The following is a 26,527-nucleotide window of genomic DNA, read 5'->3' on the forward strand; positions in this document are numbered from 1 at the left end:
AAGGAAACCTTGACAAACTTAAAACCCAGGAGAGTTGAGTGTCAACTTTTAAATTGTGAACATAAAAGTGCCCTGGTACTTTGGAGCCAGAGGAAACTACCTTGAGACATGTTGCGCCAAATAGTCACTTTGTTTTGTAGATTTTGTATCTTGTTATTTAAGTTGAGAACTTAAGCTGTTCTTACTTCATGTAAGTTTGGTCTTTTCCTGACTGTCTATAATCCATCAGAAATGCTCCAATACCAACTCTGGATACATAATTTAAAAGAGAGTCCTAGAGATCTCAGGCATCAGGTTATTACTCTGTTCTGAAAGCTTCTTTTATTTTTTTTCCTCAAACATTATCTTTTACAGGCTCAATGTCTCTCCTTTAAGACTCTCACTGCTAATTTACAGAAATGGGAGAGTTGTTTAAGAAAATTTTGCTTCTTCCAGTAACTCTGTAGATTAATTGGTTAAAAAGATAAGAGAGAGACCTTTGTTCAGGAAATTCATCTCACCACACTATTAACTTGACTTTCCTTTAGTTTAAAGAGAAATAAAACCTCATTCTTTGGGTCAACAAATACTTTACTAAGTAAGCAATAAATATTTAATCTCCTTACCTTGTACCCAAGCACGTATTGTGGATAAATTGGGGAAACCTGCATTAAGCCTTTTGGGACCTGGGTACAGTTGACAGCAATTGCCTCCAAGGTTTGCTATACTTACTTTGGGTTTCCAGATACTTCCAGGAAGGAGTTTCTTTTCCATCACCATTCCTTAAAGGCAAGAGACTGGATGAAGGGCTACATAAAAATTTCCTTTAGACTAGATCAACTTCTGCGTGACTGACACTTTGAATCAGATAATCCTTTTGTGTTTCAGGGGCTGTTGTAAGAAATTTAGCCGTATTCCTGACCTCTTACCTACTAGATGCCACTAACACTGCCTCAGATGTGATAATCAAAAATGTCTCCATTTTGACAAATGAGCACTGAGGGGGCGAAATCACTCCTGGCTGAGAATCATTGGAATAAATGTATGAGACATTGATCCTCTAGTAGTAGTTAAGGAAACCAACTTCTGTGAGAAAAGGGATGACACAAAGAATAATTTATCTTGAATATTACTGAATGTACTGGAAAACAATAAAAATCCTGATTGAACAAGGAAGGAAATCAAATCTTATCAAATCACTGTCCATCTATTTTCTACATTAGAAATAAATGGGAAAACTGTAATAAAATAGGCTGTTTCCCACAATAGAAATGACTGGTATGCAGATGTTACTGAGAAGATTCTCTACCGTGTAGCATTAAAAGTTAATAGATCTGGAGTTAGGAGGCATGGATCCTCACTTAATAGCTTTATTTCCTTGGGCCTCAGTTTACTGATTTGTAAAATAAAAGTGTGGTGGGGAGATAGAAGAGAGGTCTGAAATAGATTTTTTAATTTAATAAATGTCAAGGATTTGGGGTTGGGGTTGTGGTTCAGTGGTAGAGTGCTTGCCTAGCAGGTGAGACACACTGGGTTCAATCCTCAGCATCACAAATAAATAAATAAATAATGTCTATCAACAGCTAAAAAAATTAAAAAAAAAAAAACATCAAGGACTTACATTCTAGGTCCTATCCTTGAGCTAGGATATAAAAGATGAAAAGATACAGTCCTGCCTTTAAGGATAACAGTCTATTAGAACTACAAACTAATAAACAACTACAATAGTATAAACATTAGAATAGAAGTATGCACAAAAAGATCATTGGAAGCCCCAAAATAACACCTAAATCTGCTTGAGGAAATCAAGGAAACCTTTACAAAGACGGGGAAAAGAGATAATGCTGAATATCAAGGCCAAATCTGGAGGTCTTTCTCTCTCTTTCTTTTACTGTAGATAAATGGTAGAAAGATCACCTTGGAAGTAGTGTGTACAAGACTGGAGGGGAATAAGTCAATTAAGTGATTATTATTCTAGGAAATCTTAAGAAAGTTGCCATAATGAACTAGGATGCTCTTAACTATATTAGATTTTGAATGTTATTTCATTGTATCTCTATTTTTTTATGTTTAGTTCTGATTTAAGAACAAAATATCCCAGATTATTCTGTTTGCTTTAAACTATAAGCCTGGGAGGAATTTAAAGATCAAGCTCCATAAACCTGGCCCTGCCTTTGCTAACTGTGAACCTTAGTTTTTATGAACCTCAGTTTTCTCTTCAATAAAACAGGCACAGTGTAGCTGAAGCATCATGTTATCATTTTGCTCAGATAGGATCTTCTGCAGACACCATGGAGGTATCTTGTTCTTCTAGGTAGCTAGGGAGGAGTTCTAACATCTAACTTTGGAGTCATAGATATTGACTGACAGGTGATGCTGGGTTTCTACTAGAATAGCCCCAAAGTGGGATGAGTATTCCTCCTATCTTGATTTTTCCTAGATGTTGTTTTTAGCTATGTACTATCCAAACCTGATTCTCAGTTTTTCTACACTCTCACAACACACTCTGATACCAGATGTGTGGGGATTTTTTCCCTCCCACCTAGCAACCCAACAGGGTGTCCCCAACAGGGTGTCCTCTAATTCAATTCAATTCTGACACTATCTGGAGGTAGTATAAGATGCCACCTATAAGGGCTGTGCAGCCCTTGCACCCTTGCCCTTCCGGTGCCAATAGTAAGAGCCAAGTTGTACTTGTGTTGTTGATTGGCTATAATTTTAGTTTTCACAACCCCCTCCTTGAGTCTAATTAATTTCCTAGAGTTGCTTGCAGAACTGGAGGAAGCACTTAGCTTTATCATTTTATTATAATGGGTATGTTACAAAGGATACTGATGTACATCAGATGAAGAGATGAATAAAGCAAGGCATGGTTGAAGGGGTATGAGGCTTCCATGCCCTCTTCGGGCATCCCACCACTCAGGAACCTCCATGTGTTAAGCTCTTGATAAGTCCTCTTTCCTGTCCTTTGGGTTTTTTTTTTTTTTTTTTTTTTTTTAAGTATTTTTCTAGTTGCCGATGGACCTTTATTTTATTTATTTATTTATTTATTTATTTATTTATTTATTTATTTATTTATACGCAGTGCTGAGGATTGAACCCAGTGCCTCACGCATGCCAGGCAAGCTCTCTGCAGCTGAGCTACAATCCCAGCTCCTTTGGGTTTTTATAGAGGCTTTATTACACTGGCATGAACATTACATCACTGCCATTGGTGCTCAAGTCAATCTCTACCAGTCCTTTGCCATTCCCCAGAGGCTAGAGGGTGGGCTGAAAGTCTCAACCCTCTAATCCTGCTTTGATCTTTCTGGTGGTCAGTCTGTATTTATATCTATATCTATATCTATCTCTATATCACAACATCACAAACACATAAAACCCATGAATTACCTTTGAATGTTTTTCCCAAGTATTTACTTCACCATCAACGTAGGTGGTATTATTTCTTGGATAATGGGGTCATCATAATTCTGCTATACTGGGCATGAGAATTAGAAATACTTTAACTCAGTTCTGTGGTATTTTTTCTGCTTCGAAATTGCTAATGAACACTGCAGAGGGCCTTTCTCACATGGTCATGGTTCATAGCTACAGTCAAGTCTACTCTAGTTCAGTGGAGAGCAGTAACTCCTCCTTTTTGGCATTTAGAAATTCTGATTGTCCAGGCAACACGGATGTGGACGTAAATATCCTGTATGAAGAACTGTTTCACCAAAATGTCAGAAGCTCCCTTGAGAAACTTGGGAGATCAGGCCCAACTTTATGGGCAGGCAACCTGTGCAGCCATACAGGACCCAGTGCTTGGTTTAATGTTCTGCAGTTACCATCTTGAAACTCTTAATAGTTTTTTGTTTGAATGTCTGTTTTGTAAGTAAACAGCAGTGGTATAACAAAACATATATGCAAATAGAGATTATATGTATCTTTTCATTTTTGCCTCTGTTTGCATATAGTCTTTATGATGTCACATAAGGGCAGGATTCTGGTGCATCTATGAGATATAGGAACTCAGGGAGCCACAAAGTGGGTAAAACATAAGCTTGTTAAATTTATGACAGTTAGAGGAGGTGCAGACAGTTCCAAAAGGTTTTGCTCTCCACATGAACCAGAACTTGGTTTATGTGCAGAAAGAAGGCCACAGTATGCCAAGAAATACAAGTGAACAAAAATATCCTATTATATCCTTTCTTACTAATGGGTTACTTCCCTGTATTAGCCAACCATTTACACTGAAAATAATGACAGAAAGAAAAAAAAAAAAAAAAAAAGCAACATAGGGGACTTTCATTTCTTCCTTACTAATTAGTAAGTAGAAGGTAGAGAATGTTGGTAGAATATGTGCATATGAAGAAGAAAAATAAAAACAGTTGAGTTAGTTTTGTGCAGAGTTCACACTGTTCTGGTAGCAAAAATACATCTGAATGAATAAGCTATGAATCACCAATTGTGTAATTTGGGTGAGTTAAATTTTGTTCAAGTGAAATGTTCTTGTATTTGCATTTTAAAACGGCACTGCACAATATAAAGATGAATAGTAAAATTCATCCAAAGAATTTAAAATTTTAATTTTTTTTTACTTACACACTGACATTAAAAAGCAAATTAAAACACTACGACTAGAAGGGGAGGAGGAAAAAGCTATATATATTAGTGTAGAAAATGACACATTTTTCCTGTTTTTTGAACAAGAGGCCCTATGTTTTCTTTTTGCTCTGAGGTCCACACATTATGTAACTGGACATGACTGGGCTAGTTTAAGTAGCAAGGGACTGATGGATATTATTTAGCTCACACATCTCTTAGAAAGTCAGAGAATCAGCTTTGGATGGTACATAGCTAGAAATAACATCTAGGAAAAATCAAGAGGAATACTCATCCCACATTGGGGCTATTCTAGCAGAAACCCAGCATCACCTGCCAGTCAGTATCTATGACTCCAAAGTTAGATGCCAGAAACTCCTCCCTAGCTACCTAGAAGAACAAGATACCTCCATGGCGTCTGCCAGAAGAACCTGTCTTCTGAGTGTAGTTGAAGCATCATGTTATCATTTTGCTCATTCTCACAAACACATCTCTTTCCTTTCTTTGGGTGTTTTGTTGTTTTTATACTGAGGATTTAACCCAGGGTAACTTTACCAGCTCTTTTCATTTTGAGACAGGTCTTGCTATGTTGCCCAGGCTGGTGTGAAATTTGCAATCCTCATTCTTCAGCCTCTTGAGTTGCCAGGGTTACAGGCATGTCCCACTGCACCCAGTTCACAAATATATCTTAAATGGGTGCATCAGATTGCTGAAAACTAGGCCATATGTTAAAGCTAGCTAGCTCCTGGTTAGAATCCTTTCAAACTAACTCACATTCAGTGAAGTCACATTAGTAGTTTTGAGTACTATGAAAATCTGTAGTCAATGCTACAGATTGGGATCCTCCCTTCCCCAGCTGCTGTTAAACATTTACCAGCACACCACTAATCTCGTGGTAGTACTTACCACTAATCTCATGGTAGTAATTTAGCTGCAAGGGAGTCTGGAAACATGTTTTTTTATTTTCCAGATTATGAAGTACAGAAAAACAAGATAGAGGAGAGTTGGAATTGAATAAGCCATCCTATAATATCTGTTGCACAACTATAACAGCCATTGCCCCTTTTTCCCCCCAGTACTAGGAATTGAACCCAGGGCCTTCAACATGCCAGGCAAATGCACAACTATAGAGCTATATCCCCAGCCTTTTTATTTTAAAAAAATTTTTTTTGTAGTTGCAGATGGACAGTGTGCCTTTATTTTATTTATTTTTATGTGGTGCTAAGCACTGAACCCAGTGTCTCACACATGCTAGGCAAATGCTCTGCCACTGAGCTACAACCCCAGCCCCCAGCCCTTTTAATTTTAGTTTGAGACAGGGTTTTGCTAAGTTGCCCAGACTGACCTCTAACTTGTGATCTTCCTGTCTCAGCCTCCCAAATAGCTGGGATTACAGCACTGCATTCTATTCTAGCTCATAAATTGCCAATGGGCAGATGTTAAATGAAGTTAAACAATATTGATACAGAACGCTGAGCAGGCTTTGGTAAAGGCATGAGTATGGGTCAGTGAACTAGAACAGACAAAATGTTTTAAACTCATTTTTATGATACTAGACTATAAACTCCGTAAGGATCGGAACCATATCTCTTTTGTTTCTCACCATATCTCAAATTACTTGGCAAACAGTAGCCAGTTCAAAAAAGGGGGGGAAAAGCATTAAGAATATTAAAGAGTTCAACTTTGGTACTTCTCATTTTGTACACAGACAAGACAATATCAAGTGACTTTTACTGTTTTCAGATGAGCTATACTTCTGAATGTGAACTTTCACCCATGAAAAATAATCTGAAAATAATCTGAAAATCATCTCATTTAGCAATGAAGGTTTAAATTTTATATCTCAGACTCAAAATTCTAGGATTCTTTCTTATTTAAGGAAGAGTACATTTAGAAAACACATTTAAGAGTGGTCAATTAGGGGACTCATGTCAGGTTTTCAATTTGAGTACCAACTTTAAATTATACACAAGGCATACACTATTCCTAATTTCATGCTGCAAATGTTTTTCTTCAAGAGTGAACATTCTTTCCTTGGAGTTCTAGAAGGCATTAGAGTTTAAACTGCCTTTTCTTAAAGTAAATTCAAAAGGTAAGGTGAAATAAACCTTCAAGAAACTGCTAAACTGTTAATTTGATACTTTTTCCTTTTATTCGGTTAGGAATAGTATAATTAAAAAATTATAAATGTACTTGATTATAATATATGTTCTTAATTTTATATTACTAAGAAACATGGGTGTGGTTGGTAGGATTGCTAACAATACAGATTTACAGACCCCATGCCCCAGAGAAGGGTAATTCAGAAAGGGCCAAAATATTAAATTTTGTAGAATACCCTAGGTTTCATAGAATCACTAGTATTGTACATCTGACAATGAGTTTGTACGTTATTTTACCAAAAAATGCACACAGTGCATAGACACACAATTTTTTATTTTTTGGTGCTGGGGATCAAACACTGGGCTTCACGCATGATAATTACATTTTAAAATCACTTCCACAGGCTTCTAAAACTTCAAATCAATTTTAAGAGTTTCTGCTTCCTCAAACTGTTACTAGGTAATTTCCTGTATATTAGCAATCTTGACACCTATGTTTATAATGATGCTCTGAGGTTAAGAACTGCAGGCTAATTTACCATGGGTAATCAGTCTCAAATCCCTTCAAGCATAAATTCTTATTAGCATTTATATGTTGTGGAATTTACAAACAGCTTCTTTTAGAGACCAGTCCCTTTGAGCCTTGGATTTTCCTATCTGAAGACCCACAATGGTTCCCAATGAGCTCTCAGTACCCGGTAAAATGCACCTGTATAATACATAAGCATGAGAGAATGATCTTTATTTTGGGAAGACTGAAAATGACTGCCAAGAATCCTAATTTGATGGCAAAGTTTGCACTTAAAATCGTGGTTTCTGTCTCCCGTTGCTTAAATCGTTTGGTTGGGAAGAAATCCCTTAAGGTGTAGTTTTTAAGAGAAACCCTCTCCTTGTACACATGGGAAGAGACCCACAGAAACCAAATTATTTGTCCAAGGTCACGCCCAGTATCAGTGACCAAGTAAGACAAAACCCACTGGTTTCAATTTAACAGGCAACACAACTGCAACTGTTTATATTCCCTAACTGCATCACTTCACCCTCTCTCGATTTTTAAATAAAGTTGTTTGGTATAACGGTCCTTCCCCACTTCCTTTTGCTTTAATGCCATGGGTAGCAAAACCTTGCACAACGTGCTAATGAATAGCACAGAGAATCCATGTCTAACGCGGTGACTTTCACGGGTCTTTTTCTCGGGCCAAAATTTTCTCTTGAAAGGCTCTTAATCCTCATTCCGCTGGGGGAGGAGTGGAGGGAGGTCACTGAGAGCTGACAAGTCCTTACATGTACTTGCGCGTGCCCGGGACGCAGCCTGGCGCGCCCAGGAGGAAACCAAGGAAGGATACGCTAGGGCGGGAGGGAAGGCAGGGGGCGGGAGAAAAGCACGGTGGTGGGAAATCCCTGTACAGGATCGGCCAACCCCTGGCAAAGCTGGGCAGAACCGTGCGTGAATAAATCTCATTAACTGGCCAGGCAAGACACTGCAGCAGCACACAGGAGGGGGCGCGAAGAGGGAGCGCCGCGGCGATCCTTGTATGGGCAGAACAACGCGCTCGCGCGCCCCCGCCCCTCGTGTATCCCCAGGGTCTCTCGCGGAGCCGCGCCGATACCTGAGAAGGGCCGGCTGCGTCCGCACCCAGCCCCGCCCGTTCCGCCGCCCGCCCTCCCGCGAGGCCGCAGCGGCACGAGATCTGCGCCGCGCCTCCCTCCTCCGGCAGGCGGGTTCTCTTACCTTGTGAAAAATCGTCTCCACGGCCCCCCCGGCACCCCCCCTCCTTCACAGGATGTGAAATGGCGGTCGGCGAGGCGAGCGCGAGTACTGCAGCTCCGGCCAATCCTGCGCTACCGCCAAAACGGCCCCGAACATGACGTGCCCCTCCCGCAGCCCTTCCGAGCCCATCCATGATATCGGTGCTCCGCCGCCCCTCACCCAGGTGGCCGTGCTCATAGGCCGAGTCATCGATTCCCCGCGCACCGCGCTGGCCGGGCTTCCCGCCAGCCTCCTCCCTCGCAGTGTGCCTGGGGCGGGGGAGAAAACACCTCGCCCCGCTTTGGCGTCTCGCCGGGGAACCAGTCCTACCCCTAGCTTTTCCCGCCGCGCCCCCTCCCCCAACTACTCACAGCCCTCCCTTCGCCACCCCCCGCCCGCGACACACACACACGCACACCCCTTTTCCCCTCCCCCAGTGGTTGCGTCCGTGACATCATCATCATGGCAACAAGAGCTGCAGCCTGGGACCAAGGAGCCCGTGTGATTCCCGGCGGCGGCGGCAGTGGCGGCAGCACCAGCACCGGCACCAGCACCGACGGACGCGCGAGAGCTTCTCTCCTGCTGCTTCTCGCCGGGTGCTCCTGAGGAGGCGGCGGCAGCAGCAGTAGTGCCTACACCGCCGCGCGCGCGCCACCGCTCTTCTCGGTGTCTGTGTGTGAGGGGAGGGGGCGCCGCCGCCGCTGCGGAGGGAGCCGCCGCCGCCGCTGCTACTGCCGCTGCCAGGTCGCCAGTGAAGGGGAGGCGGTGGCGGCGAACATGTTTTCAGTGAGGATAGTGACTGCCGACTACTACATGGCCAGCCCGCTGCAGGGACTGGATATCTGCCAATCTCCCCTCACCCAGGTCCCTGTCAAGAAGGTGCCGGTGGTGCGAGTCTTCGGAGCGACCCCGGCAGGTAAGGGAGCGGGAGGGAGCTGGCGGGGCGCCGTGGCCGCCCTCCCCGCCGCGCTCACGCGCGCACGCCGCCGCCACCGACCCTCTGTGGGTCGCTGCCGTGTCTTCCCTCAACACCCTCCTCGTCTTTTCTACGGTGCGTGACAAGAGGAGTAAAAATGTGGGTCCGCGGAAGCGCTACGCCCCCCGGGCTGGGAGGCGCGCAGTGTTTACACTGCGTGCGACTGCGGAGGGCTGAAACCGCACTTCGGGTCACCGGCCAGGGGAACGAGTACCGCGAGCACCGCTCTTCCCCGGGAGGTTGGGCCAGGTGGCCGAGCCAGGTCTCGGTGGACGGGTTCGCGAGACCCTGCTCAGATGTCTGTCGCAGGTGGGACCCTGATCACCCCGCTGCGTCTCCCAGGTGCCCCTTTCTGGAAATGGGTTTGAGAGCAGAGGGGGAAGTGCCAGCTCTGTTGTCAGTCGCTGCTCTTCCCCTCTTCTCACCCTCGCTCTGCTCTGCCCCTTCCGGAGATGCTTTGGGCTGAATAGAGTGGCGCCTGGGGCCAGATAATCTTTCTCTTTGAAGTGACCATGTGGCTGTGCTGTGAGTGCAGGTCGTGACTGCCTAGAGTTTAATGCCTCAGCGTCTGGGGACTTGGCAGCATCCTCAGGTGCAACGCTTTCAGGAAATAGGTATCCATGGAAGTAGGGAATGCGTGTTTATGTTGCCCAACGTGAAACATCACACCTCATGGGGTAAATTTATGAGAATCCACAGCCGAACTCAGCAGCACAGACATTTTAAAATGTCCCTACGCTGAGTTGTAGGGTTGCGTTTTAAATATAGGCATTAAAAAAAGAACATTTTGAAGAAGGTTTGGGATGGGAAGACAGCAGTGGCAGAAGCTACGTTCTCAAAAGCTCCTACGGGGTTAGGATAATATAAATAGGATAAAGGCCAAATTTACAAAGCATTAAAGCATTTTAATTTTTTTTTTTTTAAACATGGTTTGAACTGCTTACATGAAATAATGAAGCTGCCTCCTGGAAAAGGATGCTTTTACCTCTAGCTATGTATTGCCCTATGGGATTTTAGATAGCATTTCCCACTTGATGCTCCTTGCCCTTATCACCATTCATCTTATTACTACAGTCAGTTTCTGTGGACTGCCAAGATAATAGCACTTCCCCAAACACAAGCACTTATTTCAAGCAAGTATCTTTTAGTCTGAATTCTCTTTGTTAAAAATGTCAATATCGTGAGATTTTTGTAAAATATTCCTTTTTAAATAGTGAAAGGGATTTATGAACCTTGAAAGATGGGGAATTTGAATGCTGTTAACAATTTGTAGAAAATATAACACTGGAAACTTTGAAGGCTGGAAAATAGAGACAATAAGGTGTTTTGAAGGATAGGTTTTTCCACCGTTTTAATATAATGATGCTGTCTTTGTTTGATTGGAATTTCAGTGTCATATACTGTTTGTTCTCACTTCAGATGCAGAAGAAGGATAAGATAGTGAAGTTGATATAGCTTTGTTCAGCCAGATTTCCAAATCGCAAAGCAACATGCTGATATGTTGTGGCATTTCTGTGCATTACTGTTTGTATAGTTTTGGTTACTTTTCTACAGTTTTTTTCTCCTCCATGTAAGTCATTAAATATGTATCCCTAAGTGATTTTCAAACTGTTTTATAGGAAAGTTTTGTTTGTGGAAATAAATCACTATAAGCCAACAGTAGTTCTATTATATGAGAGAATATTCTTTAAAAATAAAAAAAAAGATATGATATATTTTAGTGTTTCTGCATATTAAAAAAATAAAGTATTCTATGATAAGAAATGTTTATTTCCTGAACATCTTAAACTGAATTATCAGCACCCCTCCCTTTTAAAAAAAAGCCCCAAATTTTTTTTTTCATTATTACCTTGAAATGTGTAGGGAAAATGAATAAAACGTTTTTGTCTGCATGCTGAAAGATACAAACTACAGAGAAACTAAAACTTTAAGGTATTAAGGATTATCAAATGAATTTGCTATATAGTTCACAGGTTCAAACAAAAGTTTTTATTTCTTCAATAAGAGAAAAAAATTGAAGTCCTTTATGCATTTATAGTTTTTATAAATCCCATTTGCAGTTTTAGCAAGTGGGATTAATCTTAATTAAACATAAAGAATAATTGCAGAATTTTCTATTTTTGAAATCTCTAGGGAAAATTAGTCCAGGCTATCCGGTAAAGTAAGACCAGTTAGCTTAGTAAAAGTCCAAATGCTAGAATTTTTATGCAGATAGATTTATTATTTGAAAAAAAAAAAAAAACAAACTGTTTATATCTTTACTAACAAGTAAAATAAGTTAATGAAAATTTGTAGTACATGATAAACCTATGTTCCATAAAGTGCCAAAAATATGTCTTTCATATATAGGAGTTAATTTTGGAAGTCCTTAATTCTTTATGTTGGTTTGAAGAAAAGATGTTTTTAAATTGAGTTTGCTTAACAAAAGAGATCCTGAAAAACAGCGATAGAAGAAGTTTTCTCTCAAATGAAATGACTGTTTCAAAATCATAAATTCTGAACTGATTGGATTAATACATTTTTACTAGTACAGTTTTCTATATTGCCTGAAAAGTATTTTTCTGCTTTAGAAAACAGTCCATTTGACTTCTGGTTGTCCTGTGTTTTGGGGACATATTTTGAGTAATGTAAAAATAAATTAAATATCTTGGGTTGAAAATCTTCTATATCATGAGTTGGTGAAATTTGAAAAGGTATTTTAAAAAGTGGCACATTCATTTTGAATGGTAAGTCCTGAATGACTGATTTAATCTCTTGCTGAGTGTTGATGATTGAGAGTCACTTATATTTTATTTGTGAGTAGTAAAATTAGTTTTTTTAAAAAAGCCTCTGCTTTTCTTGAACTCATTTTAAAAATGTCTTGAATGTTGTTTTCATGTAACTGTCTTGAGCAGTATCATTTTTGGAAAAAATGGTTAGTTTTTTTCTTTTATAAAGACATTCTTAGTAACTTGTTTTAATGGAGAGAAGCAAGGTTATGAATAAAGTGTAGGAAAATTTTTTTTCCATTTAGATCTGAATAAGGGTGTGACTGCTCAGGGAATTTGGTTCACGTAAAATCCTGAGGCTTCATTGTGAGGACCTGACTCAGGTGGGCTTGAGACTTGTCCGTTTTCCATATCTCAGTTTTTGCTTAGTTGCTTGATTTAACTCACTTCTTGCCAAGTTTCAATAATTCTCTCAGTTTTCTCAGCACCAGGTTAAACAGAATTATCCTTTCAAAGGGCTTCCCTGCTGAGATGCAGAGTAGGAGTAAATAGACAGTGTGAGATGTTCACAAAGCAAGTAATTAAACCAAGTGGGCCAAACAGTCTATAGAGGGAGCTACTTGTCTTTAAGATTATTATAAGGAATTGGTTACTCTTAAGTCTTCCTCCCATTTAATGAATATTGTGGTAGATTGTTACAAATGCTAACTTTCAAACGAAGTCAAATTTTTTAACGAGATTTGTAATTCTGAAATGTTATATAGGTATATTTGAATAATATGTATATTATTTTATAAAGTTAACTATAATAAACAACCAGAATAACGTCAGTTTCTTTGGTAAATTGGTAGACTGTTAAATAAATTTGATGTGAGTACAGTTTTGAAAATTAGCATTAACCAACAATTCAGATTACAAAAATTCTAATCAAAGTCTTGTTTGTTCATACCTTTTTGTTTGCTAGATTATTTAAATATTTTACAAACATCATATCAATTTGATTATAATTATTAGATAGTCTAGGAGTACTGCAGGGATTTAGTAATATGTTACCACAAAATGGTCACTTTAATAGATATTTGAAGTCCTAAGTGGCATATTTTATTAGTGTTTTGTTTTATATTTGATTAAAATCACAATCAGTAAATTAGAGACTTTAACCTTCTTAAATCTGTGAGCAGATTAGAACTAGGTAATATGTTATTCAGTTGATTTAGTGAACACTTAAGGAGAACCTACTTTGTATATTAAGTTATTTTTTGGGAGCTTTTATTAAAAATAACTTTAGCCTTCAGAAACTCACAGATGATAGACATGTAAACCTAAGTTGAACATAAAATTATTTGACCAAATAGTAGAAATGTAAGATATAGTGAAGACTCAAGAGAAGACATGTTCAGTGACTATCTGATAGTGAAAAGGGGTGTCAGGGAAGGCTTCATGAAAGAAGTATGGATGAATACTTTTAAAGAATTTTAAATTTTTAATAAAGGAACAGATGTAAGGTAATTCACAAAAGAAGAAACTACTGTCTGCAGGGCAGTTTGGCAGTGTTTATCAGAACCCTCGAAATTACCTGTTTGCCCCCAAATTCTAGTTTTAGGGATTTTAATGTAAGAAAATAAATCTTTTGGTAATCTGATTGTCTTAAATTCATCTACTTCTTTTCTTTATCCATTCCCACCCTAGTCTAAGCTACTAGCATTTTTGAAAGGGTTTACTACAGTAGTCTCCTAATCTTGGTTTATCCCAATCCACTCTGACCCCATCTGATCTGATTTCTACACTGTAATCAAAACGCAAATCTGATATCACCCTAATACTTTATGCTCCAGTAACTTTCTATTATATTAGGATGTAGACAAAACTTTGTGGTGGCATCTAGCTGTCTGACTAGGTCTTGCGTAGTATGGTCCCTACCGTTCTGTCCAGTCATGGCTTGAGCCATATTCTTCTTGCCTTGCTCTTTGTGTTCCAGCCATGTTGTCTTATTTCAGTCCCTTGTTCTTACCAAGCTCCCTCCTGCAGTGAGGGCTTTGTATCTGCTGTTCCCTCTGCCAAGAATGTTTTCCCTTTCCTTCACCTAAACTCTAATTGGTCTTTCCTCAGGGAAGCCTTCCCTATTGTAGACTCTCAAGTTCCATGGACTCTCCTTAATAGCACTTGATATGGTTGTGATTTTTTACCTGTTGGAAATGAACATCTGTTTTTTTCAGTAGATTGTAATCTCCAGAAATGCTGGTAGTTTGTTTCATTTTGCTCACTATTACAAGTTAATACCACAGGACTCAAAACTTGAGCATTTTCTGCAAGAATTAATTAGTAGATGTTAGTCATCACAGAGGGCAACCCCAGATATCCAACAGTTGGGAAATGGTTGCATAAATCGGACATATTATTGTGGTAGAATATGCATCTGTTGTCAGTATATTATGTGAAGAAAATCAGTTTACAAAACAGTCACTAAAAATGAAAAAAAAAAAATTCATTGAAGTATAAAGGTTGATCCTCTCTAGAAGGTGTATTTTGTGTTTTCAGATTTTCTACAGAGAAAGTGCATTGATTTTATAATTTGTAAAAAAAAAAAAACTGTATACACACAAGGTAAGAAGAAAAAAAAGCAATAGTCTCCAAAATAAATGTCAAGTATCATCATGGTTGCATGAGGATAGTTTTGATCTTGATTATATAAATTCAGTTTAGAAATGACAAAATGATTTTTATTAGAGCAAGCTAGTCATTTCTAATTTTGTTGTATCTAATTATATATAAAATGATTTTAGTTTTATAATATTTTAGAAGTAACATGGTCTTGGTGACAATAATGAAATGGAATAAAGGCCAGAATTAACTCATATATACAAGAACTTAATATATGAAGTGAATACCACTAGTAATATGAAGTGAATACCACCTTTACCTATCAGTAGGGAAAAGAAGAACAATTTAGTAAATTTTGTTGGAATAGCCAGCTACTATTTTGAGAAGTTAAAAAGTTGACTTCCTGGGGAGTCAAAGATTTAAATGTGAAACAATGAAAAATATAGGATAATTACTTTTTATGCAATCCAGGAATGATGAATGCCTTTCAGAGTATGGAAATACTGAAGCTAGATGGTTTAATTTTATGATATAAAAATAAAATTCTGTATAGGGAAAAACCATAGTTAAAAGACCCAAGACTAGTACAACTTACTTGTACACTTCTCAAAAAGGACTAATTTCTTCCTAATATATGAACAACTTCTAGCCAATAATCCAATAGAAAACATAAGCAAAGAGAATTCATATGAAAAGATGTATACACTTATAATTAAAGATGTGAATTAAAGCTACAACATACTATTTATCACCTGTAAACTAGCAAAGATTTGATTATGTAGTATAACTTGGGGAGGGTAAAAAGAAGGAAGAAGGGGGAATGGGCATCCTCATACATTGCTGGTAGGAAATATAGCTAGTGTTCTTGTTCTATGGAAAGCAATTTGAAAGCTGTTTTCAAAATTAAAAGTGTACATTTCTTTTAAATTAAAAATTCCATCTAGGATTTTAACTTCTAGAAGATTTTCCATATGTGTCATATAAACATGTAAATCTTTGTGACAGCATTGTTTTTCATTGTCAAAGATTGGAAATAGAAAAATCAGTTGGAGAGTGATTACATAAATTACCATATATTTATTCAATGAAATATTAAGCCTCTCTTAAAAACAGTGAGATAACACTGTGTACTGCTGTGGTTCCATGTCTAAGACCTAAGAGAAAAAAAGCAAGATGAAAGATTCCATTATGGTCTATTCAGTATGGTGCCATTTGTGTGATATATATAGAGAGATAACAAAATTATATATATATATATATACACATATTTATATATATATGTATGTATACACACACACAGACTCACACATATACAGATATCTCTGGAAAGATATGAAATTTTGGATACAGCAGTTGCCTTTAGTGTTTAGAACTGGTTTACCTAGAGGACAAAAGTAGACTTTTTTTAGTGTAGTTTACAAAAGAGTGTTTGGTAATTTTTTTGATTTTTTTTTTTTTTTTTTTTTACTGAGTGCATTTAATATGTACCAGAGTTAGTATTTTTAAATTGTATTGTGCTAATAGGGATTGGTAAGGAAGAACAAAAAATAAAAGGCCATAATAGTTGCTGTAAACAGTCACTAAATGATTACTGCAGTGCTGTGTTTAATTTTAGATTTTGTTAAGAGTTTTCTAATTCACAGTGTTCAGATGATGTTACTTGGCTCACTGGAGGGTGACCCTAGTGGATTGGGTTCTGAAGAAGAGCTTCTTTGGGGTTCCTATTAACAATATGATGAATGACAACCAGCAGTTACTGCTCTTTTTGATGTTTTGAATGCATTGAAGGAGGTGCTTTACTAATTAGAATCTACCTAAGCATCCAGCCAGAGGTTGCATTTGCCTCTTGTGGAAATAAAATAGTAGAGTGGTTATTGGAGTTTGTATTCCAGGTTGCCTGAGCAGCATGCTGTTCAATTCAAGGTGCAGCCCACGGATGATGAGGATAAGGAAGGAAAAGAGGGTGCCCTTGGAGTAGGCCCAGCTCTAGGCCTGCATGTCCTCTGTTGGATCCTGCTCATTATGTGCATTGATGTACCTTTTTAACTTGGTGCTAGTTAAATGTTATGATAATAAATAATAAATATATAATAATAAGTTAAATGGTATATGTATGTTCTGCAAAAATAAACCATCATTGTTTTGAAATATTGTTCTTATTGTGAAAACATTTGGATTTAAGCTAGGCATGGTGGCTCACACTTGTAATCCTAGTGACTAGGGAGGATGAGGCAGGAGGATTGCAAATTCAAGTTCAAGGCCTTGTCAATTTAGTGAGACCCTGTCTCAAATTAAAAAAAAAAAAAAAAATTTTTTTTTAAAGGCCTGGGGATTGTAGCTCAGTGGTAGAATGACCCTGGGTTCAATACCTAGCCCTGGAAAAAAAAAGAAAAAAGAAAAAAAAAATAGTTTGAATTTAAATTTCATTCATTCATTCATATTATTATGAATGTCAGCATTTTATAGGTCAGAAATATCTACCCTAATACTTTAAATTTTAACTTTTCTTCTTTAAGGTGGGAGATTATGATAATTTTTTCACCAGGTACCATGTAGATGCTTCCAAATGCCCTCTTGTCCAAGGTGCTGAACAAATGTTAGTTACAATGTAAAACAGGTTAAGAAACACCATACTAATCAAATCCTCTATAAAAAAATTAAATAAAAATAAACACATGGTCGAAACATATAAATAAATCCTATATAGGCAGGCTCAAGGATTTTTCCATTGTCCTGTAATTGGTTGGTGTGGGTCTAGATTTGAAAACTGTGGATCTTAACTCTCACCTTTCACTGCCTCACATTGACTCCTCCCCACCCCATACCTAAGGAAATATTGGAGGAAGACATTGATGATAATTAAAAGACAAAAATCAACCCAGTACAGTGGAGCACACCTATAATCCCAGAGGCTCAAGTTCAAAGCCAGCCTCAGCAATTTAGTGAGGCCCTAAGCAACTTATCAGGACCCTGTCTCAAAATAAAAAAATTTAAAAAGGGCTGGGGATGTGGCTTAGTGGTTAAGAACCTCTGGGTTCAATCACTGGTATCCAAAAAAAAAAAAAAAAAAAGACAAAACTAAAGAACCCTGGAGAAGTTATTAATAGAACTGCACATATATAATTTAGAAATCTTCATAGGCCTCTGTGTTTAATTGTGATTAAAATATCCTTATAAAATAGATTATAGTAAGATTCATTTTGTGGATGTACTGTAGCTATATTTTTAGAGAAAAGGATAATAAAAGATATGAGGAATTGAGGATAGATGTAAACATAAATTCATGCTAAAATCGTATGCAGTTTTTTGGGGTTTTTTTTGCTTTTAAAGAATATATTAGACCTTTCAGTTTCCTTTGCTCTACTTGTCTTTCATCTCATTTTTTGATTATGTTAGAATTTATTCAGTTAAAGCTAATGTAAGTGAAATATGATTCAGGATTAACCTTAAGTAGGTTGGGTTCAAGTATAGTAGATTTCAGAGGATGTTGCCCTTGGCTGTAGAGATTTCAAAGACATACTTAAAAACTGGTTGAGATGTGGAATATGCTGGGGTTATGTCACTTTGGTACGTAGCTGACATTTTAACACCACACCAATACTAAATAAGAAAGGAAATAATGAGACGTAAGATACAGTGCACTTTGAATAAAACTAAGTTAACTTGTAATTTCCAGGTAAATATTGGTAAGACAAGAATAGGTGTATTAGGTGATTAGAAAGAAATCCACTGTTTACACATGATGTGGATTTATTTTTCAGACAAAGAAAATTTTCAGCAAAACTAAGATTCTCTTAATGACAGTCTCTTTAACTTTTGGGTGCCCCCCCCATTTTCTTAGAAGTTTTCCAGATGAATTTCTGTGTTTTTCCTAGTTCTCTGTAAATTTTTAAATATTTCATCTTAAAAATAAAATGTATTTTGTTGCATAATTAGCATTAGCAAACTGGACTGTTTTCTGCAGCAGAAATTGAATAAATGCCTAGTAAAGTAAATTCTAAGAACAATGGTAGTAACTGTCAATAGTACTAAAGTAAATTCTAAGAACAATGGTAGTAACTGTCAATAGGAAAATAATATATATCTATATATCTATAAATATATACATATGCCAATATGCCAGATATGCCAGTTCTTTTTTTTTTTTTTTTTTTTTTTTTAAGATAATTTTGGGAAATACTAAGAATTTGAGGTCAGTGTCCTTGGGGGCAGTAACTTAATTTCCTTTGGGTTCAGAGAGCATTTACTATATGAACAACTCAAATCAAAGAAAACGTATTACCTCAAAAATGCTTTGTCAAATATATAACAGTTTATAAAAGTTTTCTATTTTTCTTCTACTTATTACATTTACCAAAGAACTATAACAAGAAATATTTTATTTTGCATATTATATTTACACTTCAAAGTAATTTATATATTAAATTAGGTTTTGTCTGAGTTGTGAAGTGAAAGTCTTTGTAAGAATACATGTTGATGTGTGAAAGAATGTGAAGTTAAAACATGTTGGCATACTCCTAGTTTCTCAGAACAAGAAAATGACTAATCTAAATTTCATTTCAGAATAAAAACCAAGACAAGCCACATAAAAGCAACCTAAAAATTAAACTGTCATCATATTATTTGTTTTAAAACTATGGAATAATATATCTGAGGAAGATTTCTCTCAAAATTGTTTTTCTCAATTTCAAGTAAGTAATTTATTTTGGTTAATATATTGGGGATGAGGGGGGTGGGGTGATCCTTGGCATTCAAGTTGGTAAATCCTACTCATCTATAAAGTGACAACTTAGATATCAAACTCTTTAAAGCCTGTGTCTTCTTTCCCTCTCCCAAAAGATTATCATCTGAATGGTTTTCTAACTCCTACCTCCCTTCCACATTGCTATTAAATGATTATCCTGAATATTGTCTGTCCATAGTCCTCATAAGCATCCATCCCACTGCCTTCTATTGCTGAGTGACCTGGGAAAGTTATTTTACTTCTGTATGCCTTAATTTCCTCCTCTGTAAAATGAGTTTTAATGATCCCCCCCACCCCCCCCCCCCCCCCCCCCCGCTGGATTTTTATAATTGAGAAAGGTAATCAGCAAACGCCTGGTATATATAGTAACTTCAATGTTACTTTTTTATCCTTCTCTCCAGAATCTGCTACATTACCTCATATGTACTAAGTGTTCTTTAAAGTGTTCGAGTTCAATTGAAATGAAAAGTGAACTTTTTGTAGTGTTTATTTATTCCTCACATAAGTACAAACTAAAACATTTACATTGTGGGGTAAGGATTTTTATAGTTGGACAATGACTTATATATCTACAGTGTAAGTAATTACCTGTTTAAAACACTGTTTCAGAAATTAACTTTATAAGCACCTCATTCAGGCCCCCAGCTTTTTAAAACTCTTGATATTTCATGTATAGGCAGAGAAGTGTCCAGGTTTGAGTTCCCTTGAAAAAGAACAGTGTTAAACCATTCATCAGAAATAACCAGGGCTGGGGAGATAGCTCAGTTGGTAGAGTGCTTGCCTTGCAAGCACAAGGCCCTGGGTTCAATCCCCAGCACCGAAAAAAAAAAAAAAAAAGAAATAACCATAGTTTTCCATTTTGTAGTTTAGTTAATATGTTTCTTCTAAAAAGAACCTTATTTTTCAAATTGATTAATAGCGCCTTATTTGAAAATGATGGTAGAACATGTTGAATGTGTGTGTGCCAGATCCAACAGTAGAGGTGACATGTCAGTAGGGACTTAATTGTTCTCTTGTTTTTATCTTTGTAAATTTATGATACACAAAATTGAAGCCTTTTGTTTTTAAACCTTGTAGGATTGTGGGTTATAGGTCAAATGATTCACCATAGCCTAGAGCCTCAACTGTTTTCATCATATTTTTTCTCTATATGTTCCCAAGTTTTTTTTTGTTTTGCTTTTTAATGACATTATCTTTTAATGTCTTTTCATGAAGTCAAAGATTTCCAAAGATTTGATGTATCAGACCTTGATTGATGCTTAGGGCTTTTTAAATAGAAACCATAAGCTGGGTGTGGTGGCACATGCCTATACCAGTGACTGGGGAGGTTGAGGCAGGAGGATTAAAAATTCAAGGCCAACCTGGGCAACTTAGTGAGATCCTGCCTCAAAATAAAAAAATAAAAAGGACTGGAAATGTAGTTCAGTGATTGAGTGACCCTGGGATGAATCCCCAGTACTGCTAAATAAATAGCTAATATATGGCATTTTTATTGTGTGCCATTTTCTAAGTGACTTAATGTTCAGAACAGCTCCATGAAGTAGATACTATATATCCCCATTTTACACTTGAGGAAATAAGGCATGGAGAGGTTGATTAACTTTCTCCTAAGTTATTAGCATAATGTTTACCTCATAGCATAAGAGAATTAAGTGAGAGAACATGTATTAGGTCTACCCATCTTAACAGGAGGAGCAGAGAAGCAAAATCTGAGATGTGTTTCTCCTGACACTTAAATATTTCAGTAATAGTCATTGCTGAGGTGACAGTGACCAGAAATATATTCTTATTCACATTTGTTTTATAATAATACTCTACTACTCTTCTCTGACCCATTTTTTTCCTAAAATGGAATATTACTGTTTCCTCTCAAGTTCCTGTTCTTATTTGGACTGAATTATTTTATGCCTATGTATTTACAAGGTGATTAGGGGATTTTAGTTCAATCTAAAATATTTTTATAAGTTTAGTGTAATTAAACAAGTGGTATATGAACATATAGTCAGTCTTCCATATCCACAGGTTCTATATCAAGGGATTAAAGCAACCTCAGATCGAAAGTATTTTGGAAAAGAAATTATTTCTGTGCTGAACATGTGCAGACTTATTTTTCTTGTTATTATTTCCTAAACAATAGAGTATAACAACTATTTCATACCATTTACATCATATTAGTATTATAAGTAACCCAGAAATGATTTAAAATACATGGGAGTCTATGTATAGATTATATGGAAATAATGTGTCATTTTATATAAGCAATTCAAACATCTGTTGGGGTGGTCCTAGAACTAATCCCCCACAGATACTGAGGGGATAACTGTATTCCCATTGTGAACTTAAAAAAAAAAAAAAAAATGAAACAGGTAAAGTAAATATTTTCTTCGAATACCAGTCTTATTCTCCTCTCCAGTTTTATCAATTTTTGCTGTAAGCAAACCTTCCCAAAACTTAGTGCTATAAAGTAATAGTCATTTGTTAGCCTGTGATTCTGGACTGGACTCAGAGCATTCTGCTAATGATTTTGTCTGGGACTGTTAATGTGGCAGCATTCAATTGATAGGGCAACTGAGTGGTAACGATTGGTCTAGGATAATTTGACTCATAGATCTGGAATTTGGTGGTTGTTGACTGGGATGATAGAGGGCCATGTGTCTCCAGCAGGCTAGCTGTGGCTCCTTCACTGGAGGCATTATTAGGGTCTATAGGAGTAGCAAGCCCCATATATTTTTCTGTTGTTCCATGGGCCAAAGCAAATTACATGCACAACCCAGAGTTGGTATGGGAGGGTTTTCCTAAGGGTGTGTGACTAATTAGGGGGATATTACTGCAGCCATCTATTATACTAGTGTTGCCAGCTGACTCATTTTTCAGGAAGCATTTGCCAGTGTGACATTGCCCTCCTAAATGAGCAGCACCTGCCCCACCCTGTGGTGCCAAGGATTGAATCCAGGCCCTTGCACACTAGGCAAACAACTCTACTATTGAGCTGTACTGATAGCTAGTATTGTTTAAGTAAATAGTTTATTCAGTGAGTCAGATAAATTTAGTTAATCCATGTTCTTTCTTGTTTTTATTTCATTCTCATCATCCTTCCACATCATTCCTGGTCCAATTCACTCTGCAAATATTTACTGAGTACCCACTAAGTGCACACACAATAAGGTGAGCAACAGATGGAACAAGACTTATGTTCATCATCAGTGTTTCTTCTGCTTCATTATGTAAACCAAATTTTGTAAAAGTAGATAATTATAGCAGTTTTTTGAAAATGACCAGCAGCCCACACTAGTCTGATTATATCTTGTATGCTACATTTTATACAGAATTCTTCAAGTGACAAAAACTGTTAATACAGAGGTTATTTTAATCTGTACTCCCACCAGAAGTATGAGACTTTCCATGTGTTCAAGATTATGTTCTAAAATGTTTTGATCAGTGCCTATCAAATAGGTAAAAACATGGACTTTGGTGTAGTTAAAATTTGCATTTCTTTCATTATAAGTGAGTTTGTCTTTCCATATGCTTGAGTGGCATTTATAGTTCTTTTTCATTATACTAGTTGCTTATTATCTTTTACACATTTTACTGCTGAGTGTCTTGGTCTTTGCTTGTTGAACTCTTCATGTATTAGAAAAGTTGGTTTCTGTCAGTGAATCGAGTTGTAAATACTTTTCCCAGTTTGTTGTTCTTGTGATACATACATACCTTTTATTTAAATAGTGTTTTTTCACTTTTAAAAATATTTTTATACAGCTTTAAAATCACATTTAAGATAAAGTTATATTTAAGTACTAGACATGGGAATGGAAGGAAAAGATCCTGGCCTGATCACATCCTGTTTAAAGAGTTTACCTTTTAAAACTCTGTGACTTAAAATGAGAAGTTTTAAAGGATCCTGTCTTTGATTTATTTTTTCCTCTTCTAGATTTGTTTCTATCATGAGACTATTCCTTTTCCTGTGTAGCAGAAGTGGGACCATCCTTTGGAGGGCTATTTGTAGATGATCAGATTGTGTAGCACAGGTGTAAAATACTTTGTATCAATTAGAATACATTATTAATAATGTTGCTTTGAGTCTTGTCTATTGTTGACTTTGTGTGTGTATGTTCGTTATGCGTTTAACACATACAAATACAGTATTAATGGTTTAAGCAGTGCACTGTATATAATGCTTTATCTGTTTACTAGCCTTTACCTGACCAATCACATGGCTATGTGACAGTGGCTAGATTAGCTTAGTTACATCACCTACAAGAAAGATAAATAAAATGCAGCCCTTTTTTTGAGCAGCATTAATGCTACCCACTACTCAAATAATGTTCTAAATTTTTGATATTTTGTGGCTCTAGGAAGAAGGTAGCCAGAGGCACCTATTGCCACTTATGCAGTATCAGACATTATGAAATACTAACTTTCTCCCTTAATTTCTGTATAAAAAAGGGATTAAAAACCGTGAAACTGGACAGGTGAGCATGTTTTGAGTAATTCAGTGCAGTTTTAAACATTTTTGACGTTGCTAAACCCTTTTTCCATATGCAATCTTACCTAACAGCATCAAAACCAGCTAATAAGGAGTCTAAGTGATTTGGCAGGACATGATTGAAAGCCATTTTTTGTTGTTTTACATAGTTTTTGTTTTTAAGTTGTAGGTGGACACAATGCTTTTACTTATTTGTATGTATGTATGTATGTATGTATGTGATGCCGAGGATTGAACCCAGTGCCTTATGTGTGCTAGGCAAGCACTCTACCACTGAGCCACAACCTGAACCTTACCTAACTTTTAATTTTTCAAAGTTACTGAAGTATTTATTAGGATGTGTTATATCATTAATACTTTAATGATATTTCACTGACAATTGAAATTTTCCATTTGATACTAAGTCATGAACATAACTTATTTTCTTGATTAATCCTTTAAAACAATTTTAAACATGTCTAATGTTGTAATCTATCTCCTAGTTATACATTTAATATGTATAGTAATTTTCCTTTCTGAAAAGCTGGTATTAAACTGAGGGGACATCTTATAACAGAAGACTTCTTAAAGAAAATATGACATTTCCTAATTTGTTTTCAAACTCTGTATACTTTTATCAGTCTATCATGGAATGAGTTTGTTTCCCACTTCTGTTTTGTTCATTTTTGCCTTGCTTCTCTCAATTGTTTTAACTTTTGTGTATTTTAACTTTCATGACTAGTATTTCTTTTATAGCAGTGTGTTCAAACTGCTGAAGAATGAAGTTTTTCTGATGTTTTAAAGCCCTTTAAAATGGATTACTAGAAAAAAGAAATGAGAAATTAAAAATACCAAGCAAAAATACAAGCTCCATTTATAATATTCTTGTATTAGCTGGGTGTGGTGGCGCCTGCTTATGATTCCAGCAACTTAGGAGGCTGAGGCAAGAGGATCACAAGTTCAACAATTTAGAGAGACCATCAGCAACTTAGCAAGACACTATTTTAAAATAAAAAAATAAAAAGAACTGGGAGTGTTGCTCAGTGGTAAAGTGCTCTTGGGTTCAACACCCAATTACTCCACCCCCACAAAAATTATATTTAACAGTTATAGAATTGTCCTCTTAGGTTGCTGTAAATTTCTGAATGCTGACTTCCAAGTTCTACATTTACCTCGTAGATCTATAATGGTTCATAGCACTCGAGTAGCATTGTAGGTACCTTTTTAATCAATTTTAAAAGATGCTTTAATTTCTCTTATAACATATTTCTTGTTGTGTCACAATTCTTTTTACCTTATTGTTTGAGTCTTTCCATGATATCTAATATAAATCATTGCCTATCTGTGTTTAATCCTTTGATGTCACTTCATTTTTTAAAACCTATCTGAAGATCTTTTCAGTGGGCAGATTCTAAATTTGTTATAATTGATATGTTTGATTTCTTTTTACTCTTTTAATTTTATACTTTTTAAATAACCTTGTTTTCTTCTTTCCTTTAGTTTTTGGATTTTGCAGCATAAACCATCTTATGTGTTTTTTTTTAAACCATAGCTATGCAGTCATTTTTAAAAGTATGTACCCTGAAATGTAGTTAAAATTATAAAATTCCTAGAATAAGACAATATATTATTTTCTTTAATGTAATGTAGGTTGAGTATCCCTTACCTAAAATGCTTAGGACCACAAGTATTTCAGATTTTGGATTTTTTTTCAGATTTTTTGGGAACATTTATATGTGTGTGTGTGTGTGTGTGTGTATATATATATATAAAATGTCTTGAGTTATCTTGAAGATGGGACCCAAGTCTAAAGATAAAATTCATTTGTGTCTCATAAACACCTTAAACATATAGCTTAACGTACAGCTGTGTTTTCACTGTGACCCATCATATGAGATTAGGTGTGAACTTGTCTAGTTAGGGTGTCATGTTAGCATTCAAAAAGTTCAGGATTTTTGAATATTTCAATTTTGAATTTTCAGAATAAGATTGCTCAACCCATATAAGAAATTTGTCTTAGTTTATCCTTTCAACATTCCCAGTTTACCACACTAGTCTGTAAGACTACTTCTAAATGTTCACTGTTTTAAATTTTATATGATCTTTTAAGAACACATTATCTTATGTATCAAAGTAAAATAATCTGCATATTAATCATAATAATCTACTGATACCATACTATTTAAATCCATTTTTGAGTTTCAGTTTTGATTTTTTGGGTTGGCTCAAATAACATTTTCATGTACTATTTTTCAGGAAATTGACTGAAATTGAATACTTGGGGTACTTTTCTGAACCCTTGAATATCTGAAAATGACTTTGTTGCATGTGCATATTATTGACAACATGGCACAGTATGATATTTTTGTGTCCCAAGCTTTTTCCTTTATAATTCTCCAAACATTGTTCTGGTGTCTTTTAATTTTAACTGGAATAAGAAAGTTCTTTTGATGTAGGGATATAGTCTTTTTATTTTATGATAGTTTTTCTATTATACCTTTGATTATTGATTCCATTACATTTTATTGTGATTTTTTTTTAAAGTAGTACCTGTTACTTATGGATTATATCACATTTTAAAAACTTTTTTATTTTTTTGCCTTCTTGGTGAACATTTTTATTTT

The 26,527-nt window shown here is 36.5% G+C and overlaps 1 protein-coding gene and 1 long non-coding RNA gene across 2 annotated transcripts in view; one reads left to right on the plus strand and one right to left on the minus strand.

Annotated features, from left to right (window-relative positions):
* The window catches only part of LOC124988182 (uncharacterized), an 80,794-nt gene extending 72,297 nt beyond the window's left edge, over nucleotides 1–8,497 (minus strand). The window contains exon 1 of the long non-coding RNA XR_007109379.1: nucleotides 8,395–8,497. This is a non-coding gene — a long non-coding RNA (uncharacterized LOC124988182). The remainder of the gene's footprint in view (nucleotides 1–8,394) is intronic.
* Nucleotides 8,498–8,743: 246 nt separating this feature from the next.
* Nucleotides 8,744–26,527, plus strand: part of Rev3l (REV3 like, DNA directed polymerase zeta catalytic subunit) — a 178,255-nt gene continuing 160,471 nt past the window's right edge. The window contains 1 exon segment of the mRNA XM_047559512.1: nucleotides 8,744–9,328. Coding sequence (XP_047415468.1) covers nucleotides 9,190–9,328 — 139 coding nt within the window. The 5' untranslated portion in view covers nucleotides 8,744–9,189.

Source organism: Sciurus carolinensis, chromosome 7 (genome assembly GCF_902686445.1).
Source record: "Sciurus carolinensis chromosome 7, mSciCar1.2, whole genome shotgun sequence".
NCBI lineage: Eukaryota > Metazoa > Chordata > Mammalia > Rodentia > Sciuridae > Sciurus > Sciurus carolinensis.